The sequence below is a fragment of the Dermacentor albipictus genome, unplaced genomic scaffold (assembly GCF_038994185.2).
Source record: "Dermacentor albipictus isolate Rhodes 1998 colony unplaced genomic scaffold, USDA_Dalb.pri_finalv2 scaffold_13, whole genome shotgun sequence".
Classification (NCBI taxonomy): domain Eukaryota; kingdom Metazoa; phylum Arthropoda; class Arachnida; order Ixodida; family Ixodidae; genus Dermacentor; species Dermacentor albipictus.
Genome location: NW_027225567.1, coordinates 12714195 through 12734379, shown reverse-complemented (window position 1 = coordinate 12734379; position 20185 = coordinate 12714195). Strand labels below are relative to the sequence as shown.

General features: G+C 47.9%; 1 protein-coding gene across 1 annotated transcript in view; it reads right to left on the bottom strand.

Annotated features, from left to right (window-relative positions):
* The window catches only part of LOC139051627 (uncharacterized), a 54976-nt gene that overhangs the window by 10175 nt on the left and 24616 nt on the right, over nucleotides 1–20185 (bottom strand). The window contains exons 3-4 of the mRNA XM_070528575.1: nucleotides 8644–8823; nucleotides 7850–8212 (exon numbers count right to left, since the gene is read on the bottom strand). Of these exons, the coding sequence (XP_070384676.1) occupies nucleotides 7850–8212; nucleotides 8644–8823 (543 nt within the window). The remainder of the gene's footprint in view (nucleotides 1–7849; nucleotides 8213–8643; nucleotides 8824–20185) is intronic.

Genomic DNA, 20185 nt, shown 5'->3' with positions numbered 1-20185 from the left:
GAGAGTGGTGGCTACCAGCGCGTGGTCGCTGCCTATGTACTCCTCCAGATTGGCCCAGCAAGCTTGGGGGATACTTCTAGTGAGGGTTAAGTCGGAGTTCTGTCTCTTTGAACACTTATTCCGAGCCTCGTGCTATTCCTTGGATCGTTGACGAGTGTGAGATCCATGTCCTCAATAACTTTGTGAAGCATGTTTCCCCTGTGGTTGGTGCACGTATAACCCTAGAGGGGGTGGGCTGCATTAAAGTCGCCCAATATTAGAAGCCGATGGTTGCCTGCTGCGTGCGTGGCTTGCTCCAAAACCAGTTTGAGGACCGATGGCGCGCTTTTCGGCCGACAGTAGACGTTTAGAACAAACATAGGACCCATCTTCTTTGTTGCCTGTGGGATAATTTCGAGCAGAATGGCAAACGGTTCGGATTGTTGGAGATGGTGTTTAACGGCCACTAGCTTCTTACTGACCAGGGTGTGAAGGCTGTCGCCTGTATCGGTGCCATACGTGTCGTATCCGGGTAGGCGGACGTGTGTGTTCGTTTCTTGCAGTGCGATGATTTCAGGTGGTCTTGTTCATGTAGCGACGTATTGTATCAGTGATCCATACTTGTTCTTGTAGCCCCGTCAATTCCACTGCCACACTGTGGTTTAGCCTGGGGAGCCTCCGCGATTAGTGCATATATGTTTAGGAGGAGCCATCTTGGTTATCAAGGGGTGGTGATGCGTGCACAAGATGGGGTTCTGGGGAGCCCAGAGAATCTGGCAATTCTGGTAGTGTCTGATGAGCTGTTTTCTTGGCGCGCCGGCTTTGACGAGCTTCCAGGGATAGTATGCGTTCCTCTAGTCTCATGATGCGTTCCGCCAATTGAGTGTTAGAGTGTTGTTGTTGAGTTGCGAATTGTTGTTGTTGTGTTGTTGTGCCGCTGAATGTTGTATAGCTGTGAGTTGTTGCTGCATAGTAGCTTGTAGGGATGTCTGAAGGCTCAGAATTGCCTTTGCTACTACCTCTTCTACCTTCTGGAGAGTGGCATATTGGACGGGTATGGCTCCCTGCGGTGCAGTAGGCTGCGCGGTTGCTCGTTGCGGTGTCGGATTTGAAGTGACTGTGTGAGCTGACTGCTCTTCCCGTTTTCGCTTCTCCGGGGGTGGGGTTGAAGTGTTTTGTGTACGGGTAGTGCTATTTCTTCCAAGCAATTAATCTTTAAGTGGTACGGATTCTGCGTGTACACTAGTGATTTCTGCTTTGAGTGTTGCGTTTTCTTCAGTGAGACGCCTAATCTGAGCGTGTGCCTGTGCCAGCTCTGTGTCAACAGGGGGGGGGGGGGGCGACGAGCTTTCGGAGAAACAACCTGTGCCCAGCTCACCTGCTGCGGGACCTGCGCTGCTCCCTGCTTCTCCTCCTGCCGCCTGCGGAACGACCACGGCTCGAGGTCCTGCCATGCGATGGCGTCCGTCGTCGCGATGAGGTCCTGCGCCTGGAACCGGAACCGGAACGCGGCCTGGAACTGCTCCTCTCCTGGACAGCTCCGCGTCGTTTCGGGGACCGCGACTTGCGGGATGCTGAGCGCTCGCCACGTGGCCTCGGAGACGAGGAGCCTGCTCCCAGGGCCTGCTGCGGTTTCCGGCGGTTGACGGGTGGCAGGAACCTGTTGGCGCAGGTTTTCGCTGCCGTCGGGTGATTCCCGCCGCACAGAGAGCACCGAGGGTGGAACTCGTGCTGCTCCGTTGCTCGTACTCCGCACTCTCTGCACTTGGGTGTGGTGGGGGGCCGCGGGCAGACGTCCTCTCTGTGGCCTGTCTTGTTGCAGGTTCGGCAATGTGGCACGGTTCTCTTGTAGAGGTAGCACCGCAGAAGAAGGCCGGAAAATTCGTTGTAATATAGTACTGTTTTTTCCAGGAATGTGATCACCATAGTGGTTGTGTTTCCCAGTCTTCTACATGTTAGCGCCTCGTATCCGGGAGATTCAATGCGTTTAAGTAACATTTGGGGCGTGGTGTCGTGATCGATGCTGTATATTACCCCTTTGCAAGAGTTATCGGGGGAAATTCCGTATGATGCAATATCATATGTTGTTGCATCAATTGTAATTTTTTGCATCTTGCGTAGTGCTGAGGCCGTAGCTTCTGAGGCAGTGCTCAGAACAAGGGTGTTTTGGTCTTCGTCGATGCATATTTTGAATCCAGTGGAGCCGATTTGTAGCTTTGCCTCATTTGTGATGGCGTCTACTAACTTCCCTGGGCTCACCTTATATAGCTGCAGGCCGTTCCGTGGACGAACCGCCAACTTGTAAGCATCGGCAGGAAGGGGGGTTGTCGGGACTTGCGCATCGCCGGTTGGCTTTGGCGCAGAACGGACTTCGGTGGCGTTAGGGAAAGTTGGGGCGTGGTCGAGCGTGTCTGCAGCCGACGACGACGGGCACGACTGGTAACATTGATCTAAGGCTCATTGTCTTCTTTGTTCTCCTGAGCGGCTGGAAGAAGTCCTTGGGATTCGCGAATTTCCATGTCCTCGTCCTCCAGGGCCCCGGTGGACGATTGGTCGGCTTTGTCGGCGTCGGTATTGAGCAGCGCGTTCGCCATCTGCAGTAGTGCGGCGGCCGAAGCTTTTGCTAGGCCTTGCCACTAGCGAAGTGGGTTTAGCGGGGCGGCCCCGCTTCGGAACTTGATGTGGCCGTAAAATGCAAAATATAGCACTTACACCCTCAAGTTCGGTATTGACGTGCTCTGGCTGATTTCAGGCACACGATGATTACGTAGACTCTGGATGCCGAGGTGATTTCGCCGAAAATGTAGCTTCTGTGCGGAGCAGATGTGGAGCTCATCCAACCCGTCGCCACACTTCGTCGTCTTCCCTCAAGGATTTTGCAATTCGCCTTCATCTAAATGTGCCCACCGCCGCCTGATTATTCAGTCATTACAGATAGGCTGTTTGCTTTATTGTAAGAAGTTGTTGGAATTTTTTTGTGCCATTCTCGCCAATTTTTACGTAGCTTCGGCAGGGTTACATGAAAGTAACCTGTCGCATCGGCGGCTGTGTAACGCAGCTTGCACGTACAGCACAGCATGTCGCCTGGGATAGTGGTACCTCTGTGTGCATCTGATAAGAAGGCCACTTCAATGGAGGCCTGCGAGAGCATGAGCTCGATTTGCGGAAGCCACGCCTCTCCGCCGAGCACACGTTGCAAGTCAAGCAGAGAGGAAAGAAATGAATGGCCACAATAATCCCACATAATCCTCAATTTCTCGCTCCAACGCGACCGTGTTTACATGCATGCTGAGGTTGTTTCTAGACGATCGTCGGCGTTGTAGCAGTGATAAAAATGCGGCTAATTTGTATGTTCTTTCTTACACATAACTCTCTGCTGTATTATGTTTTTTTGTATACGGCGACCAGCGGCTTTTTTGGCAAAGAAAGCTTCAAAAAGAAGAAACACCCGGCGTGGTTGCTTAGTGGCTATGGTGTTGGGTTGCTAAGCAGGTGGTCGCGGGATCACATCCCGGTCATGGCGGCCGCATTTCAATGGGGTCGAAAACACCCGTGTACTTAGATTTAGGAGCACGTTAAAGAAACCAAGGTTGGTCGAAATTATTCCGGAGTCCCCCACTACGGCGTGCCTCATAATCAAGATCGTCGTTTCGGCATGTAAAACTCCACAATTCAATTTAACGCTTAAAAAAAATTAGTTTGCACTTGCCACTGCTTTGCTTCTGCAGAAACTTTGCAGCAAGATCGCATTTCATGGATTTGCTCGTTCTGTATAATGCTGGGTACTGCTACTTGTCTAGTTTGTCAAAAACAAAATGCGAATTTGCTATTCGTCCAAGCATATAGCTATATGAGGCCGCCGATATCACGGCAGAAATGATTTCAGCTGGTCGCTCTCTTAGTCTTCCGCATTGCCTCAGCAATCTTTTTCTATTTTCTACAAGAGTGTGCAATAACAATGGGCGCAGACAAAGCAAAATGACAACTGTTATATTTTTTTTTCTGGCCGGCCACTACCGTTTTAGAACGGACGAACTGCTAAGTTCAAGGAAGGCCGTGGGCTAGCAAGCATACTCACTTGGTACTTCTGAAGGTTGTGAGAAGTCACATATACAGCTTCTCTATTTTTGATTTATTTGGTTGATGAGATTCGTAACAGCTGCAAAGCAGACCTTATTTTTCTTGCAAGTATTGTCGCAAGGATGGAAATCGAAGCTGAGGCCTCGTGCTGAAGAGCATAATCATCCAATGGCCCTCAGTCTCAAGGAGCTGCGGAGCACGTGGCCAAGGCGGCGATCAGGTATGTAAGGGCAGCAGAGGGTGCTAAGACCCGGACATGCCGCCACTGGAAGCTGAACTTGACAACGTTCAACACACGAACCCTGTCCAGTGAAGCTAGCTTAGCAGGACTATTTGAAGAACTATCAGGCATAGTGGGAGATATCATTGGCCTTAGCGAGGTTAGACGAACTAGTGAGGCTTATAAAGTGGTTACTAATGGCCATGCCCTCTGCTATGGAGGACTCTCAAATAAGAAGCAGTACGGAGTAGGATTCCTAATACATAAATATATAGCGGGCAACATTGACGAATTCTGCAGCGTTAATGAGAGGCTAGCAGTAGTTGTATTAAACTAAATAAAAGGTATAGAATGAAGATAGTACAAGCCTACGCTCCAACCTCTAGTCACGATGATGATGAAATAGAAGAGTTTTATGGAGGTGTGGAATTAGCAAACTTGGAAAAGTGGAAACTCAATATAGCGTAAGTCATGGGCGACTTCAATGCAAAATTGGGGAAAAAGCAGATTTGTGAACCACACAATTGGCCACTACGGCGTTTATATAGGAACACTAGAGAGGAAATCTTAGTAGAATTCGCGGAAATGAATAAGCTGCGAATAATGAACGCCTTCTTTACGAAGCGTAGCAACAGAATGTGAAACTGGAAAAGCCCTGCTGGGGAAGCAAGAAATTAAATGGATTTCATACTTTCTGCCAACCTTACATAGCGCTGGATGTAGAAGTGTTATGTAGGGTAAAGAGCAGGGATCATAAGTTAGTAAGGTCTAGGATTCCCTTCAGTATTCAAGAGAGAAAGAATAATTTGGTCAAGAACAGGACAAGCTAGACGCAGTAAGGGTAAAAGCAGGCCAATTTAGGCTGGTGCTTGCAAACAATTATTCAGCCTTAGAACAGAGGGATAAAATAACATCAAGGTAATGAACGAAACCTTTACTAGACTGCCTTCAGAAGCAGCAATTTAAGTAGGAGGTAAGGCCCCAAGGCCGCCAGTAGGTAAGCTCTCCAAAGTAACGAAAGACGTGATAAAGAAACTACAAAGAATGAAAGTGTCCAACTCAAGAAATCAGATAGAATCCGCGGAAATGTCAACCCTAATCAACAAGGAGAATGTAAGGGATATTAGAAATTGCAACGTAAGAAAGACTAAGGAAGCAGTAAAAAATGGACGCAGCAGGAAATTAGTGAGACAAAATCTTGGCATAGGACAAGCCAAGATGTATGGACCGAAATGAAAGCAGGATAATATCATCAGCAATTTCGAAGACATAGCAAAAGCAGCGGAAGAATCTTATGCTGATCTGTGCCCTACCATATGCTGATTTGTACCGTAGCAACAGCGGGGACGAGTTACAACAAATGATTGAGGACCTTAACACAGAGGGTGCAACAGTAAGGTTGAAGATTAATATACAGAAGACAAAAATATTGATCAATAGCTGGGCAATGGAGCAAGAGTTCAGGATCGCCAGTCAGCCTCTGATGTCTGTGAAGGAGTACGTTCACCTAGATGAATTATTCACAGGGGACCCTGGTCAGGAGAAGGAAATTTACAGAATATAAATGGGTTGGAGTGCACAAGACAGACATTGTCAGAGCCTGACTGGAAGCTTACCACTATCATTGAAAAGAAAGGTGTACAATCAACGCATTCTACCGGGGCTAACATATGGAGCAGAAACTTGGAGATTGACAAAGAAGCTCGAGAACAAGTTAAGGACCGCGCAAAGAGCGATAGAACGAAGAATGTTAGGCGTAACGTTAAGAGACAGGAAAAGAGCGGTGTGGATCAGAGAGCTAACGAGGATCGCCGATATTCTTATTCACATTAGGATAGAAAAAATGGAGCTGGGCCAGCCATGTTATGCGTTGGTTAGATAACCGGCGGTTCATTAGTGTTACAGAATGGGCACCAAGAGAAGGGAAGTGCAGTCGAGGACGGCAGAAGACTAGGTGAGGTGATGAAATTAGGAAATTCGCAGGTGCAAGTTGTAGTCGCTTGGCGTAGGACATGGGTAAGTGGAAATCACAGGGAGAGGCCTTTGTCCTGCAGTGGTCATAAAATAGGCTTACGATGAAGATGCTGATGATAACTGGCATAGCAATCAAGCAACCACGGCCCTGATTGATCCGTTCACCGGCTCTTTGCGCTCCCACAGCTACTATTCCTTTCCATTACACTCCATATCTGCTGTATAAAGTTCTATCTGGTGAAGTTGGCCTTGGAAGTATCTGGCGAGTGAACAACAAAGAATGGCTTGTCTCGTCAAAAACTTCCCTTAATTTTCATGTCTTCCCCGTGTCAAGCAAAAACGTGGAACGTGCGTTTTCCAGAGTGCGTTTCCCGAGCCGTAAGCAGCATGCTCCGATGGCTGACAATTTTCTCACAGTGTACATGGCCGTTTTCTTCAACAACCTTAAGTAGTACTTTCATGCTAGTTGGTTCATTAGTGAATTGTGTAGAGTGTCTGGAATCTGCTCAATTAGGTTGTGCCATTTCAGGAGCGTTATATTTTCTCTAGCAATTATACAGTCGATTTACAACACAAGTGCCGATAAAGACCGTTTCTCTCCGCCATTGAAATTACGCACCGAAAAACACCGGCTCAAAGGGGGCAAAAATAAACACCGAATAATAACCCCCGAATTCGAAGATAAAACAAATAGCGAAAACACCGAACACTATTTATCAAAGACGCCATAATGAGGGGTATCTCCAGATTCATTTTGACAACCTGACTGTATTCAACGTGCACCCGAAGCCGGTACACGAACGGTTTTGCATTCCATCCCCATCAGAATGCGGCCTCAGCGATCAAGAATATAACCTGCGATCCGCAGCGCAACGCCACAGCTAGTTAGTTACCAAAATTAAAAATTAAATTATGGGGTTTTAGTGCCAAAACCACTTTCTGATTATGAGGCATGCCGTAGTGGAGGACTCCGGAAATTTTTGACCACCTGGGGTTCTTTAACGTTCACCTAAATCTAAGTACACGGGTGTTTTCGCATTTCGCCCCCATCGAAATGCGGCCGCCGTGGCCGGGATTCGATCCCGCGACCTCGTGCTCAGCAGCCTAATACCATAGCCACTGAACAACCACGGCGGGTACTTAGTTACCACGGAGGGTCATTAGATACATGTCGCATGAGCGGTCTGGTAAAACTGACCCTTGAGCCGCCCGTGGTTCATGGCCTATACGGCCAAACAAGCAAGCCATATAAGTCCCCTGAATACTCAATACATTTTGGGCTCTGGTCTAACCTTACTACACGCGGCCGAGAGGCTTCCTTGCCTGGTCACCTTAGTTGGGCAAGAAGGAAGAGTCGGGAAATAAAAGAATTATAATAATTAGTATAATATGTGAAATTGAGTTTCGAATTCTGTGGAGGGCTGGGAATCAATCCATGCAGTCACCTTCTGCTCAGCATCAGCCCGCCATAGCAACTGATCCACCACGGCGGGTGCCTTATAAGCGCATGTCACACCATTGTGCCACGTAATGATGACTAAATTATCAGCACTTTCCTCATGATGCCTGCAAAAAGCGTGCCTTTATAAAACTCACCCTGTCGAGGCTGACGTGTGTAAGACGCTCCATTTGGTCGAGCAAACGAACCAGGGGGCTCACTTCGAACGGGAGCTCGATTCCTTCGACGCCAGTCAGGTGGGCCTTGACGACCAGCTTGGAGAACGTGACGTGTTGCAGGAACTGCACCGGGTGAAAGCGCTCCAGCACTGACACGTTCAGGCGGACGCCCGAGAAACAGCGGTGCTCGCGCAGAAGCCACAATGTAGCCAAGAAGAGCACAGGAGCTTTGCGGTCGTGCGGAGCCATGGGGTAGTCATGGATCATGTTGAAGTCTAAGCTGCCTTCGCCCGGTTCGTCAAATTCAATGCCGAAGGGGTTCAGGAGCTTGTTGAAAGCTTCCTGCATCACGTGCAACGGCCATAAAGTTCGTTAGAACTGCTCCCAGAAGCAAAGTGAACTGGCTCGCTTCAAGGCTCGAACTCATACGAGGTGTGTCGGCATATGTAAAAGGCCGCATATGCACAGTTCTCATTGTCTTGCCTCCCTTGTCCCATAGGTACTCCTGGAGCGGCTCTGTGTAGTAGCTATCTGTCCTATCATACGCTTTACATCTGTGTAAAATTTCTTTTGTGACTGAGCTGTACAGACAATGAGCAGAAGAACGTCATATGGTGTCTTAGTGGCAAGAAACACTGCCGCAAGTGTCTGTGCGGTGACCTTAACATAAATTGCAAACAGTAAGCCACTGCGTTGTAGCTAGTGTATGCTGTATATGATGTGCATGGTTCAGTTTTCTGCGTGTTCGTGGTTGATGAGATGGAATGAATTACCGCATGAGTCAATATCCAGCAGCGGGCACCTCCTTCGTCTTGCTGCGTACATGGGTTGAGCAGTAAAGGCATCCTAATTATATCTCTGGCGACAAAGGCGACCCTCTCGATCAACTCCAGGTCGTCCTCGAACTGCTCTTCGGCAAACTTCAGGAACTTGGATACCTGCATGTCCACCATCTGGAAAGTGTCAGATATGTCAGAGCAACATGGTGGCTAGAGCCTAAAACATCAACAACGTTTAGAGCCTAATCCAAGAGCAGAATTATCCAGCACGAAATTATTAGTCAGTCGACGTTTCCCATGAGATTATGCAGATATGTGATGCGTTCTTATCTCTGTCTCATTTATTGCCAGCGTAAGACAGAGAAAAGATGTTGGGCAGAAATTAATAAAGATGACTATCCAAGTATCTAAGTATCCAAGTTGATAACCCTAGTGTATCAGGCATGTGCTGCGGCAGTGCTCTTCCCTCGCGCTTCCCTGTGGACATGCTTTGCTATGAGGAGGCGCCGCCGTGAAGCACGCGCATACCCTGTGGCACATCCACAATGGCCCAAGTTGCCGTCAAAGAGGTTCATTGAAGAGGGGCACATACCCACGTGAACGGAATAGATCATAGATTGCACAACCTTCGGGATCAGTCCATGTTTTTGGTGGCAAGCTAGGCAGCTGCAAAGACAACTGGTCTCAAGATGTCACGAATGCTATTCGCATTTAAATGAAACCCATGAGTTTGGTACCCAAACACAGATCTACGTGTGGTACGGATGTGGTACCACAGGCAGCGCTTTTATGAGTTGCAATGAATTAGTTGATTGAGTTTGACGCCTCAAAGAAGAGCCCTTGAGTCATGTGCTGCCGGATCAACCCGGGTTTCTTTAACGTGCCCCTAAATGTAACTGCGAGAGTGTTTTCGCATTCCACCCCCATCAAAACACTGCCACCGAGTCGTGGTATGGAACTCGCGACCTCGTGCAGAACGCCATATATAGTCACTGAGCCACCGCTGTGGTGTGGCACGGACCGTCAAGATTGTATCGAAACAAACAAAGCACAGAGGGTCTTCAAATAAAGGTCAGTGTGTTTTACGCAACTTAAGCGAGAGTAACCGTTGGAGACATTTAACTTAAATCCTCACTCTTCCAAGCAAACACAGGCACACAAGTCCCAGAAATAATATGAAATACAAATAATGTGCCCAAGTGGTAATTTCAGTGATGGAAGCGGCTCTATCTTTTGAAGCAGCTTTCGGAGCCGGAAAAGTCGCAGTTTGGAGCATAAATATGCTTTCGGAGCAGCAAATTTTGCTTTTCAGAGCAAGAAAAGAATGTTTTGGAGCACTAACTTAGTGTTCTGGTGCAAAGAGAGAAGTCTGTATAAGTTAGTACTTTGTGAAAGCTTGCATGCAATTTTTCTTATACTAAGATGCAAGGATTTTTTCCTAAACTGCTGCTCCATTTTATTGTTGTTATATACGAGGAAGACAAGCGCATACTTCATTCTAATACACAGTTAGTACAGCATTTCAATGAAGAATTGCATAATGTAAAGGCTTTTAGTAGCCACCAGCGGTTAAGCCGGCCGTCAGCGGAGGGCACGGTCTCAGTATGAGCGTTGTTCTTCGAGAACAGCGCTAAAGAGCTCGACCCTCTAAAAACGCTCGAGAGAATGGCCTACTATTAGCCCCGAGAACGAACGCGAGCGGCGCTGCGAGCGCCGCTCGCGTGACGTCAGGGCACGGACTCGCGCCTGTCGTCTGCTACAGTTCGGGCGTTGTCCGGGCGCTTTCTGCGGTGTCTTCGTTTGTTCGCCCTCGTTCTCTCTGCTTGTATACTTATGGTGGTCGCCTCAAATATATTTTTACGACGTCTTCCTTTGCGAACATTTATTCAAAGACCTAATTTCTTAGACAACAATGCAGCTCTTGAAGGCAACGCTACAGTGCCAGCCGAAGCGACGCAGGCCAGCCCATTGCGGGTTTTTCATATGCGGATAGACAATCGCAAAAGCATAACCTATAGGAATCCAGTTATGATACCATACCTGCCGCGGTGCAACAAGTATGTCACAAAGCCGGCTATATATGATTTCTACAGCAGTTACGTTGATTTTATTCCGCTAAAACAGGTTTGCTCACGACGAGTAGTTCATGGTATGATATCAAATTTTTGCATTTCCTCACAGAAACGCTCGGCAGTAGCACGGGGACTTAACTAATACTGAAGCTTAGATTATACGCGCCTCATGTGCTTCTTTAACTGCTTGTCAACATTAGGCGGTTCTTCACGTGTTTTTTTTTTTTTAAGCGGCAGAAATTTGAAGTAAGGTTAATGAAGGCTTACAGCTATTTACAGAGTACAAATAGGAATGTACCAATATATATTCCCTTTTCCGTGCTACACGTTCAACTCACCTCTTTAGAGCGCGTTTGTTAATGATTAATAATGTATGTTATGTTCCTCTCTTTTTGTCTATGTTACCAAGTGTATATCATTTATTTATTTCAATGCCGCAGTGTGTTTTGCATTGTTATTGTGGAAATATTTCACTGTTCTTTCATATATTGTATAACTGCAATGTTTTATGGCCACTATATAAATGTAATTTATATGGCGCTTGATGTGTTACCCCATGCAGCCATATTGTACCTAAGGGGGTGAGGTTACCTCAAGCCGCGTCTGTGCGAATTTTTTCCCTCATCCACCTCCACTTACCACTCCTCTGTACATGTGTGTGGGTAAATGGAAATTATTAAATCAAATCAAACTCACTTGAGAAATTAACTGGTGCTTGCTGCTTGAGGAATATACATGACGAATCTGTTTGGCGAACTGACACAGGCTGCTCGGGCCCAAATTTTTAATGAAGTATGCCTGCTGGACCGCATCGCTGCAGCCAGAAAGAAGTCGAAGCGTCAATCGTTAGTTGTATGGGACATATTGAAGATATCGAAATTTCCCCGGTGGAGGGTCAGAAATCAAGTGAAAGTATATGCAAGGCTTGTGGTGCTTTCTTTATGAATGTTTGCGATTGCACTGGAGCAAACTTAATTTGCCTGTAAGGTTCTCTTTTATGCACCGACGAAGCGAATAGTTATCCGTTTGTATAATTGAATAACGCTGGATCGAGACATGGTGAGACAGAAGGTGCTTGAATTTTCCTTTTGTATACAGGAAATCTAAGCTGCGGTGTAGTAGCTCGAGAATACTTTAGCCATTCCAGTTGGCGCTGTAAAAAACATGCTTTATGGTTTTAATTCGAAGTTGTAGTGAACTGATGGGTTTCGCGAACATAGCGTGCCTTGCCATACGGATAGTCGATTGCTACCGTTACGTGATCAGGGGTGTGCCATTTGTCGATAAAGGCTACTGAGGGCCACTATGAAACATTTCATCACTTTCAATTGAGTGGCTCTCGATCTTAACAACGAAACTTTTCTCTCAGGTGATTGCTACTATGGTGTTTGTGAATTAACTATGTAAATACTCTACATGACGCGCCGTCGTGTTAGCAGCCATGAGCAATTCGTTTTTTGGAGGCCTGTTTCAGAGGGGGATGAAAGTAGCAGCAAACTTTTTCATAAGAAATGCGCGCCTAACTATTTTTTTACGCATTAATGAATGGCCATATTTGAATAGAACAACACACCAGAGTAATGGGAATCATGATGAGAGCTTCGCTGGGCAGTGTCTTTCTAAAATCAGATAACATGTTGACGCCAATTACCAAATTTTTCTTCCACGTAAAATGCAATGCCTCTCATAGCTAAATACTAAAGGAATGTTAAATGTTTAGCGAAGCATCATACACAACGCGTTGAATTTGCAGATATTCTTTTTTAGTCAAAATTTACCGATAGACACGGCGCATATGTGCATTGCAAAACCTAGTAGACCCTTTTGACGCTACTTAGCTTGCGATATCCAAGCCGCAAAGTTTCTCGACTGACACGCTTTTGAAGAAGAAACTGTGGTTAAGGTACGGCAGCTGAAAGAAGCCGACGTATTCTTCAATACGTACGGCTCGAGCCACCCATACCCCAAGCATACACGAAGGGAACGAGCGCGCGCGGCAGCCCAGCGAGCCGGAGCGAGCGGCGTCCTGGCCGTGACGTCACTCGCGAGAGGGCGCCACTCCTAATTCTCGGGGCTAATACAGGGTGTCCCACATAACTCGAGGCAAGAATTTAAAAATGAAAGGTGCACCGGAAGCGAATTGAACCGAACACACACTATTCGCACTAGCCTAAAGTAACTCAGACAATTTTTTTTGTTTTCCCCATAACTCACTAATTAATTAAGTTTAATTACCCAACTTTTATTTTATTGGCTGAGGACCATAAGCCGATGTTTCCAGCCGATGTCAGGGGAAGGCACCCATACAAATTGATGCTGACGAGCCCAAACGGCTGGGTAGGGTAAAGTAAAGTAAGCAGATGGGCTGGCGAGAGGAGGGATGGAGATTTCCGGCGCTGACAATCGGGGCAAGAGCGAACGAACTTTTGAATGTAGCTGTACATCCCTCGCCAGAAATACCGCTTTTGAAGGCTATATTTAGTTTTGCATACGCCCGAGTGTGCACACTGTAAATAGGCGTGGAAAGGTACACATATGCCGGAACGGAGACTGCGAGGTACTACTTAGAACCACTGGTGCCCATCGGGGTTATAATTGCATCGGTGAAGCAGGTTGTCCCGAATGGCGAAATGGTGAGCTTGACCACGCAGCGTGCGAGTGGATGGTGGTGCTGATGAACCAGAAAGCAAGTCTATAAGAAAGGTAATCCAATAGTCATTGCGCTGCTCAGACGCCATGGTGGTTAAGTCGAGCGAAGAAACGGCAAAGTGAGATAGTGAGCTGCAGGCATTGATTCGCACCCTCGGGCAAGGGAAAGCGCGTATAGGCGTCGACGCCAGAATACTGGCGTCCGCTGCGATACAGCATGCGGATATCATAGTACTGCCGGCGAAGTACCCATCGGGCAAGACGGCCTGAGGGATCTTTCAAGGACGAGAGTCAACATCGTGCATGGTAGTCCTTAACTACATCAAATGGACGACCCTAAATATAAGGGCAGAACTCGGTGACAGCCCAGTTGATGGCCAGACATTCTTTTTCTGTCATAGTGTAATTGGCCTCAGCTTTCTTAAACGTACGACTTGCATAACCCACGACATATTCAGGAAACCTTTGTTTGTACTTGGGAAGAACAGCGCCGATGTCAACACCGCTGGCATCTTTGTGCACCTCGGTAGGGGCAGTCGGGTTATAATTGCGCGAAACTTGCGGAGACATTAGCAAGCGACACAGCTTTGTGAAGGCCCCGTCACACTCGGACGACCATGAAATGAGGGACCCCTCGCTGCTATGTAGCTTCGTCAGGTGTGATATGATGGCGGCGAAATTGTGAATGAAGCATCTGAAGTAGGAACACAGACCGATGAAGCTGCGCAATTCTTTGACGGACGTTGGCTTAGGCAATTCAGCGCAGGCCACAAGTTTGGCTGGATCGGGGACAATTCCATCCTTGGATACGACGTAACCTAGAATTGTCAGCTGCCGAGCAGCAAATCGGCACTTCTTGAGGTTTAGTTGTAGCCCTGCGTTTGTTAAACACGAAAACAGACCAGAGCCGCTGAAGGCGCGCGGTAAGTCAGGAGCAAAAACAACGTCGTCGAGATAGCACAAGCACGTGTGCCACTTCAAGCTGAGCAGAACTGTGCCCATCATGCGCTCGCGTTTCGCACGGAAGTATCCTCATGAGGAAGACGGAAACCTCAACTGTGTTGAGAATTGAGAGTGAGAGTGACCTGGCTAAAATTTTATAGACTTCTTCAGTGTTCATATCTTCTTGCTGTGTTTCTGTTTCACCATGGCTTTTAGTTTTGATCAAGTTGATCAGTTCAGAAAACACTAAGACGTGTTCTCAGTTTTTCGTTGCAATGGGCGCAGTATCCGAAAAAAATCTTAACTTACTGAGTGCTTACCTATCCAGCACACTTTTCTTTTTGACTTGATCCCTATTACGGAAACCCAGCTCAACGATAAAGAATCGCAATTTATACCAGGCTGCAAACTTCCCTTTCTGTCAAGGGTTTCAAGTGCAGGAGGTGGTGGTGTTACCTTCTTTATAAAAGAAAATGCAGCTTTTTAACTTCTTGCCCTTACTATCAGAGACCCTAAAATTGAGGCAATTTTTATGAAAGTTGAGTGTGGTATAACAGTCGGTGTGGTATACCGGCCTCGCAGTTCTGCTGCGTAAATCTTTTTCGAAAAATTTGAATCAATTATAGAAACCTTAACCTCTGAAAAAGTAACCGGGCTGTAATTGTAGCAGACTTTAATATACATGTTTCTGGAGAAGTGAACAGTTACACCTTATTTCTACAATCATATAACGTTAGCAACCTTATAACAGAGCCAACAGGTACCATCGGCAGTTCTAGCCGTTTAATGGACCATGCGCTTACGAACATCACAGGTCTCTCACAACTAAAATCACAACTAACAACCACGATAGGACGCACCAGAAAAGGACGACGGAGCGTAAAACAATGCTACCTCGAGCTTAGCAGCGCAACGACATAGCCACTGGGCTTGCGTGGCGAGTCGGCCCATACTGTGTCACTTAGTATTCTTCGGACACACGCTCTACTGAGCGCATTAAAAAAAAGTTCTAAAGCAATACTTGCCAAAACCACGACATAATTAGGAGTCGCGCAGTAGTGGGCGTCTCCCGATTACTTTTGACCTCCTGGAGTTCTTTAACTGTCGCCCAATGTGCGGTACACGGACGTTCTCGCATTTCGCACCCCATCGAATTGCGGCCGGTTTGTCCGGGATTCGTTCCCGCGCTCTCAGGCCTAGCAGCACCACGGCAAAGCCACTATACGCCACCACGGCGGCTGTGTTCGCATTAAATCTGCCCTCGATTGTATTCAGCGTATTACACGTTGGAGTGGCACGCGTAATGGCTACCAAGGCTCTTATTGAACCGAACACAAAAGCCTATCTCTCATAGCAGACAAGTCGCTGTCGATTTCGAGGTTATTTCTTAGATATGGTGGTCGTCAGGGTCGCAATGGCGAAGATTCGCTTTATTTAGCTGGATACAAAGTGCTTCGGGCAGCGGAGCTGTATAATTGACTACACAGAACCAACGCAACGGCAGAAGTCGTAGCTGATCACAGCACTTACGTTTAACGACGTCAGGAGCAGGCAACCGGGCCCAGTTACGTCACCGCGTGCAGAAAGCAGTGCTAAGCCACTGCAGCGCGCTGCACGTTCTGGGAACAGCGTCCCTGCCAGTAATGGCGCCACTGTAGCAAATTTTGCTTCGCATTCGCCAACACGAGCGCCAATTACATCGAAAAATAAAAAAAATGAGGAAGACAATATTGTATGCATCCAGGTCCATAATTTCCGTTGAACAAATTATCGTCCAACATTTAAAAAAATACCAAGAAGGAGCGCTTCATAATATTGCTAATATCACCCTCAGCGGCGGTGGCTACGTTTGTGCACGCAAATTTGAATCACCCACCAGATCAAGTGGAAGCTTCCGTGGGGAATTTAGGCGCCTTCAGCAGTTTCGTAGACGCATCGGAAAACTTAGTGCCATTTCGCTTTAGACGGGAAAGCTATGGTGTACTGGAATGGGGCAGTGTATCTTCCGTACAGCAAAACAATGGCAGAACCGAAGGCACTTCTGCATATAGTTTCTAAAGAGGGAAATGTGGCGCTAGTGTCTACGGGTGTACTTCTGGGGCCGAATCTTATAACGTTTCGGAAGGAAACAGGTTCACTTGGCTTCATCTGATTGGTCAACATTTTGCGTGCGTCAGAAGCCGTCAGAGACAGCGGGGCGGCACCGCAAATTATGATCACGTCATGCATCCGTCAATCATTTCCAAAGTGAACCCGTCTTTGGCTAAGAGCGGAACCGGCGAAGGGGTAGTCCGCTTTGGGTTCCGTTGCTGTGGCTTGGCTGTTAGCTTGCGACCCTGGACGCGCGCGCCGGTCGCGCGACCCGGAGACACGCGGGCGTCGCGCGCGCGTGAGTTGGTTGCTTCGGAGGCTGTTAGTTGCCTTCGTCTTCTGCTTGACGTTGCTATTTCGGTGTCGACCACGGCTGAAAGTTCAATACGCGTTCGAAGAAATGACGGATAATGAGGTGCACCGCACTTGCTGGCTTTGTAAGTAGACCTTTTGCAGGCTACGCTATCAAATGGAGGAGACTCTGCTGCAAGCGTACCAGTGGTTATTCCACGTAGAGGAAGGAATATTGTGCGGCTGCGGTTCGTCACCACCGGCCTGCAGCTCCCTCAGGTGGGTCGGACGCGAAACATTTATCGGATGGTCTAGATCTCTCCTGCCGACATTGTCCACGAAGTTGCTCTCGCAATTACTGTGTTGGCCGGTAGAACCTAACCTAGGTTGAAGCCTTCTGACTGCTGAATGGCGATCTGCGAGCTATTCACACTGGCGATAGCACTGGGAATTTGATCTCACCAGTGTTAGGGTTGGCGTCTGGCATCACGTGCAGAAAGGGATTTCACCCGACGCTCTCTCACCATGCCTCGTCGAAATGACGCGTGACTGCTCCTGCTACAGTTGGCGTCCCGCACCACGTGCAGAAAGAAATTTCTCTCACCCGACCTTCACACCCCTTGCCTCGTCGAAATGAAGCGTGACTTCCTAATTCGGCATGACCCTTTCGAGTGTCTGCCGGTCTGGCGGAAGCCCCGCAGTGTTTACAGGCCTCTTTTTTGTGTGTGTGCGACTTTAGAGGGACCGTTTCCTCGAACGGCCAAAGTCTACAGGAGAACTTCCACGAACCAGCAACGCGCAAAAGGGTCGGACAAGCGTCTACAATTCCAGGGGGCGGGGCAGCCTCCTCCTCGCAGCAGGCTTTCTGTGCCGATCACGTGACGTCGACGGAAGCAAGATCCCTCCCACGATTGTAGAGAGCCTATTTAAGAGGCTCCGAAATGTACTTTTTAGAATACTTCATTCTCTTCTCTTCATTTTCACCAACCTTTGAATAAACCATGCAAGTTTCTCACTAGAAATCGTCTCGCCCTTGCTTGGTCGCTATGGTCTACCGGATGCCTGCAGCCCGCCGACAACGCCACGCTACCCAATTGTAACGTCGGTCGAGCTTCAATAGGCAGGCGTCGCTACAACTCGGCAGCAGTACGATACGCTACCCTGGAGTACGCAACAAAATGTCTGGCAGCGATTAAGATACGCAACCCAGGAGACCCCAACTTGGACGACAACTACGAGATCGTATCCTCTTCGTCCTGGCGACAACGTTCGGAAGGAAGGTGTCAGGATTCATGACTAAATATGGTGAGTGCACGGATTTTATTCGCTAAGATATCACTTGGCTTTACGTATTTTTTTGGAAAGGACAGTGCAGTGATTTTTTTAACCATTGACGGGAGTTCTGAGTAGGTCAAGGTTATTATAGAGTGAAGAGTTAGCAGCACTAAGGGCAGCCATGAACTTGAAGCCATTTAAGAAGTCGGAATTGTTGAGCTTGGCCAAAGAGTTGGACATCCGAATAGCCGAATCAAATAGTAAGCCGGAGATGATTGAGACGATCGGGGCAGACGGCGATGTACTGAACGAATGCATGAAGAGCATTGCAGAGAAAGAGGAAAAGCGTAAGCGCCTAGAGGAAAAAGAAGAGCGCGAGCGAGCAGCACGTGAGGCCAAAGAAGAGCGCGACCGTGTTGCACGCGACGCACTCGAAATGAAGCGCCTAGAGATTGAGTTGCCGAAAGCTCAATATAGTGAAAGACCTAGCACAGAGGCACGGGAAAGCGAGCGCAGAATGACAGACTTGATGGCACCCTACGCAGTAGGCGGGGACATAGGTCTTTTTCTGGTACAGATTGAGCGCACGTGTGAGAAGGCAAAATTCGAGAGAAACACGTGGCCGCAACGCTTGCTTACGTTACTGCCACGTGAGGGAGCTGATATCATCGCCCGCATGGGGAAAGAAGAAGCAGAGGACTTCAAAGCAAAGCTGATTAAAAAGTATAGATTATCAGCGGAAGCATTCAGGCGAAAATTCAGGAAAGTCGAGAAGACCAAAAGCGAGTCATATTCGGATTTCGCATACACCTTGGAGGTAAACCTGAAGGAATGGCTCAGAGAAGAGGGTGCACTCGGCGATGCCAAAAAGACAATGCAGTGCGTTGCTTTAGAACAATTCTACGGCCGGCTGCCAGTAAACATCAAGTAGTGGGTTGAGGATAGACCAGGCGTAGACACCATCACGAGAGCGGCAAATCTCGCTGAGGAGTACGTTATTCGCCGGGCGTTCAAAGGCAACGAAGCTCCTAAGAAGGAGGTGAATAAATACAGACCCGAGAAGCCAAAGCGATGGTCACAGTCGAGTCGGTATAAAACAATGGAAAGGTCAGATTCGGTGATAAATAGTGACGAGGACAGCGAGGGAGAGAAGTAACCACCCGAACGGAGCGCCGAAAGGCAGAAGGAAAAAAGTTTCGAAGCAAAGAAACCAGTAGTTTGCTACAACTGCCAGCAAACGGGGCATATCTCCGTGGGGTGCAGAAATCCCAAACTAGTATTGATGTCACTAAGTAGCAACGTAGAGAATAAGAACTTGCTAGAACCATACATTCGAGACCTCGTGGTGAACGACAAACCGTGTAGAGTGCTTCGCGAATCGGCAGCCACAATGGACGTGGTGCAGCCATCGTACGTAGAGGAAGGCCAATTCACAGGAGAATGTGCTTCAATAAAGCAAGCAGTAGAGGCCTCCAGTGTTTGTCTCCCTGGGACCAAGATTCGTATGGAAGGCCTTTTTGGAGTACAGGACACTGAAGCCACCGTCTCGGCACATCTCCCGCTGCAGTATCCGTATTTGTTTTCTAACAAATCAGAGGATTTGCTACGACGCAAGGGAATTAGGTTTAGTGAGGGAACAGTGCAAGCCCCAACTCGTTTCAAGGCAAGGGAGCTCGCGGCCAAGGCAGTGTACGAATGTCCAATGGTGGAGGAAACAGGTTTGACGGAGAATTCGTCAAGCAGCACCGAACAGGACAGCCCTATAGGGGGTAATGCGGAAAGTACACCAGCTAAGGAAGAGGTCAGGCAAGCGCCAGAGCCTGAAATGTCTCGAGAGGCAGAATGCAGGAGAAAGTTGTTGAACGTAAACCCTGCCATCATGATTGCTGAGCAGGAAATGCGTAAGGCACAAAGCAATGCTAAGCATTACTATGACAGGACGACTCACACGCGACGCTTTGAAGTTGGGGAAAAGGTAATGATCCTGAAACCCTCATTGAAAAACAATCTAGAGGTTTAATGGGAAGGACCGGTTGACATATTTCAGAAATTATCTGAAACCCACTACGTAATCACGGTACCGGGAAAACGAAGGACACCACCCAAGTGTGCCATGGCAATCTACTTAAACCCTACCGGCAGAGGGAAGCCATTGGGAACATGTCCCTTAACCAACCTGAGGAGATGCCTGTCCACTTTCCAGAGTTAACAGCAGT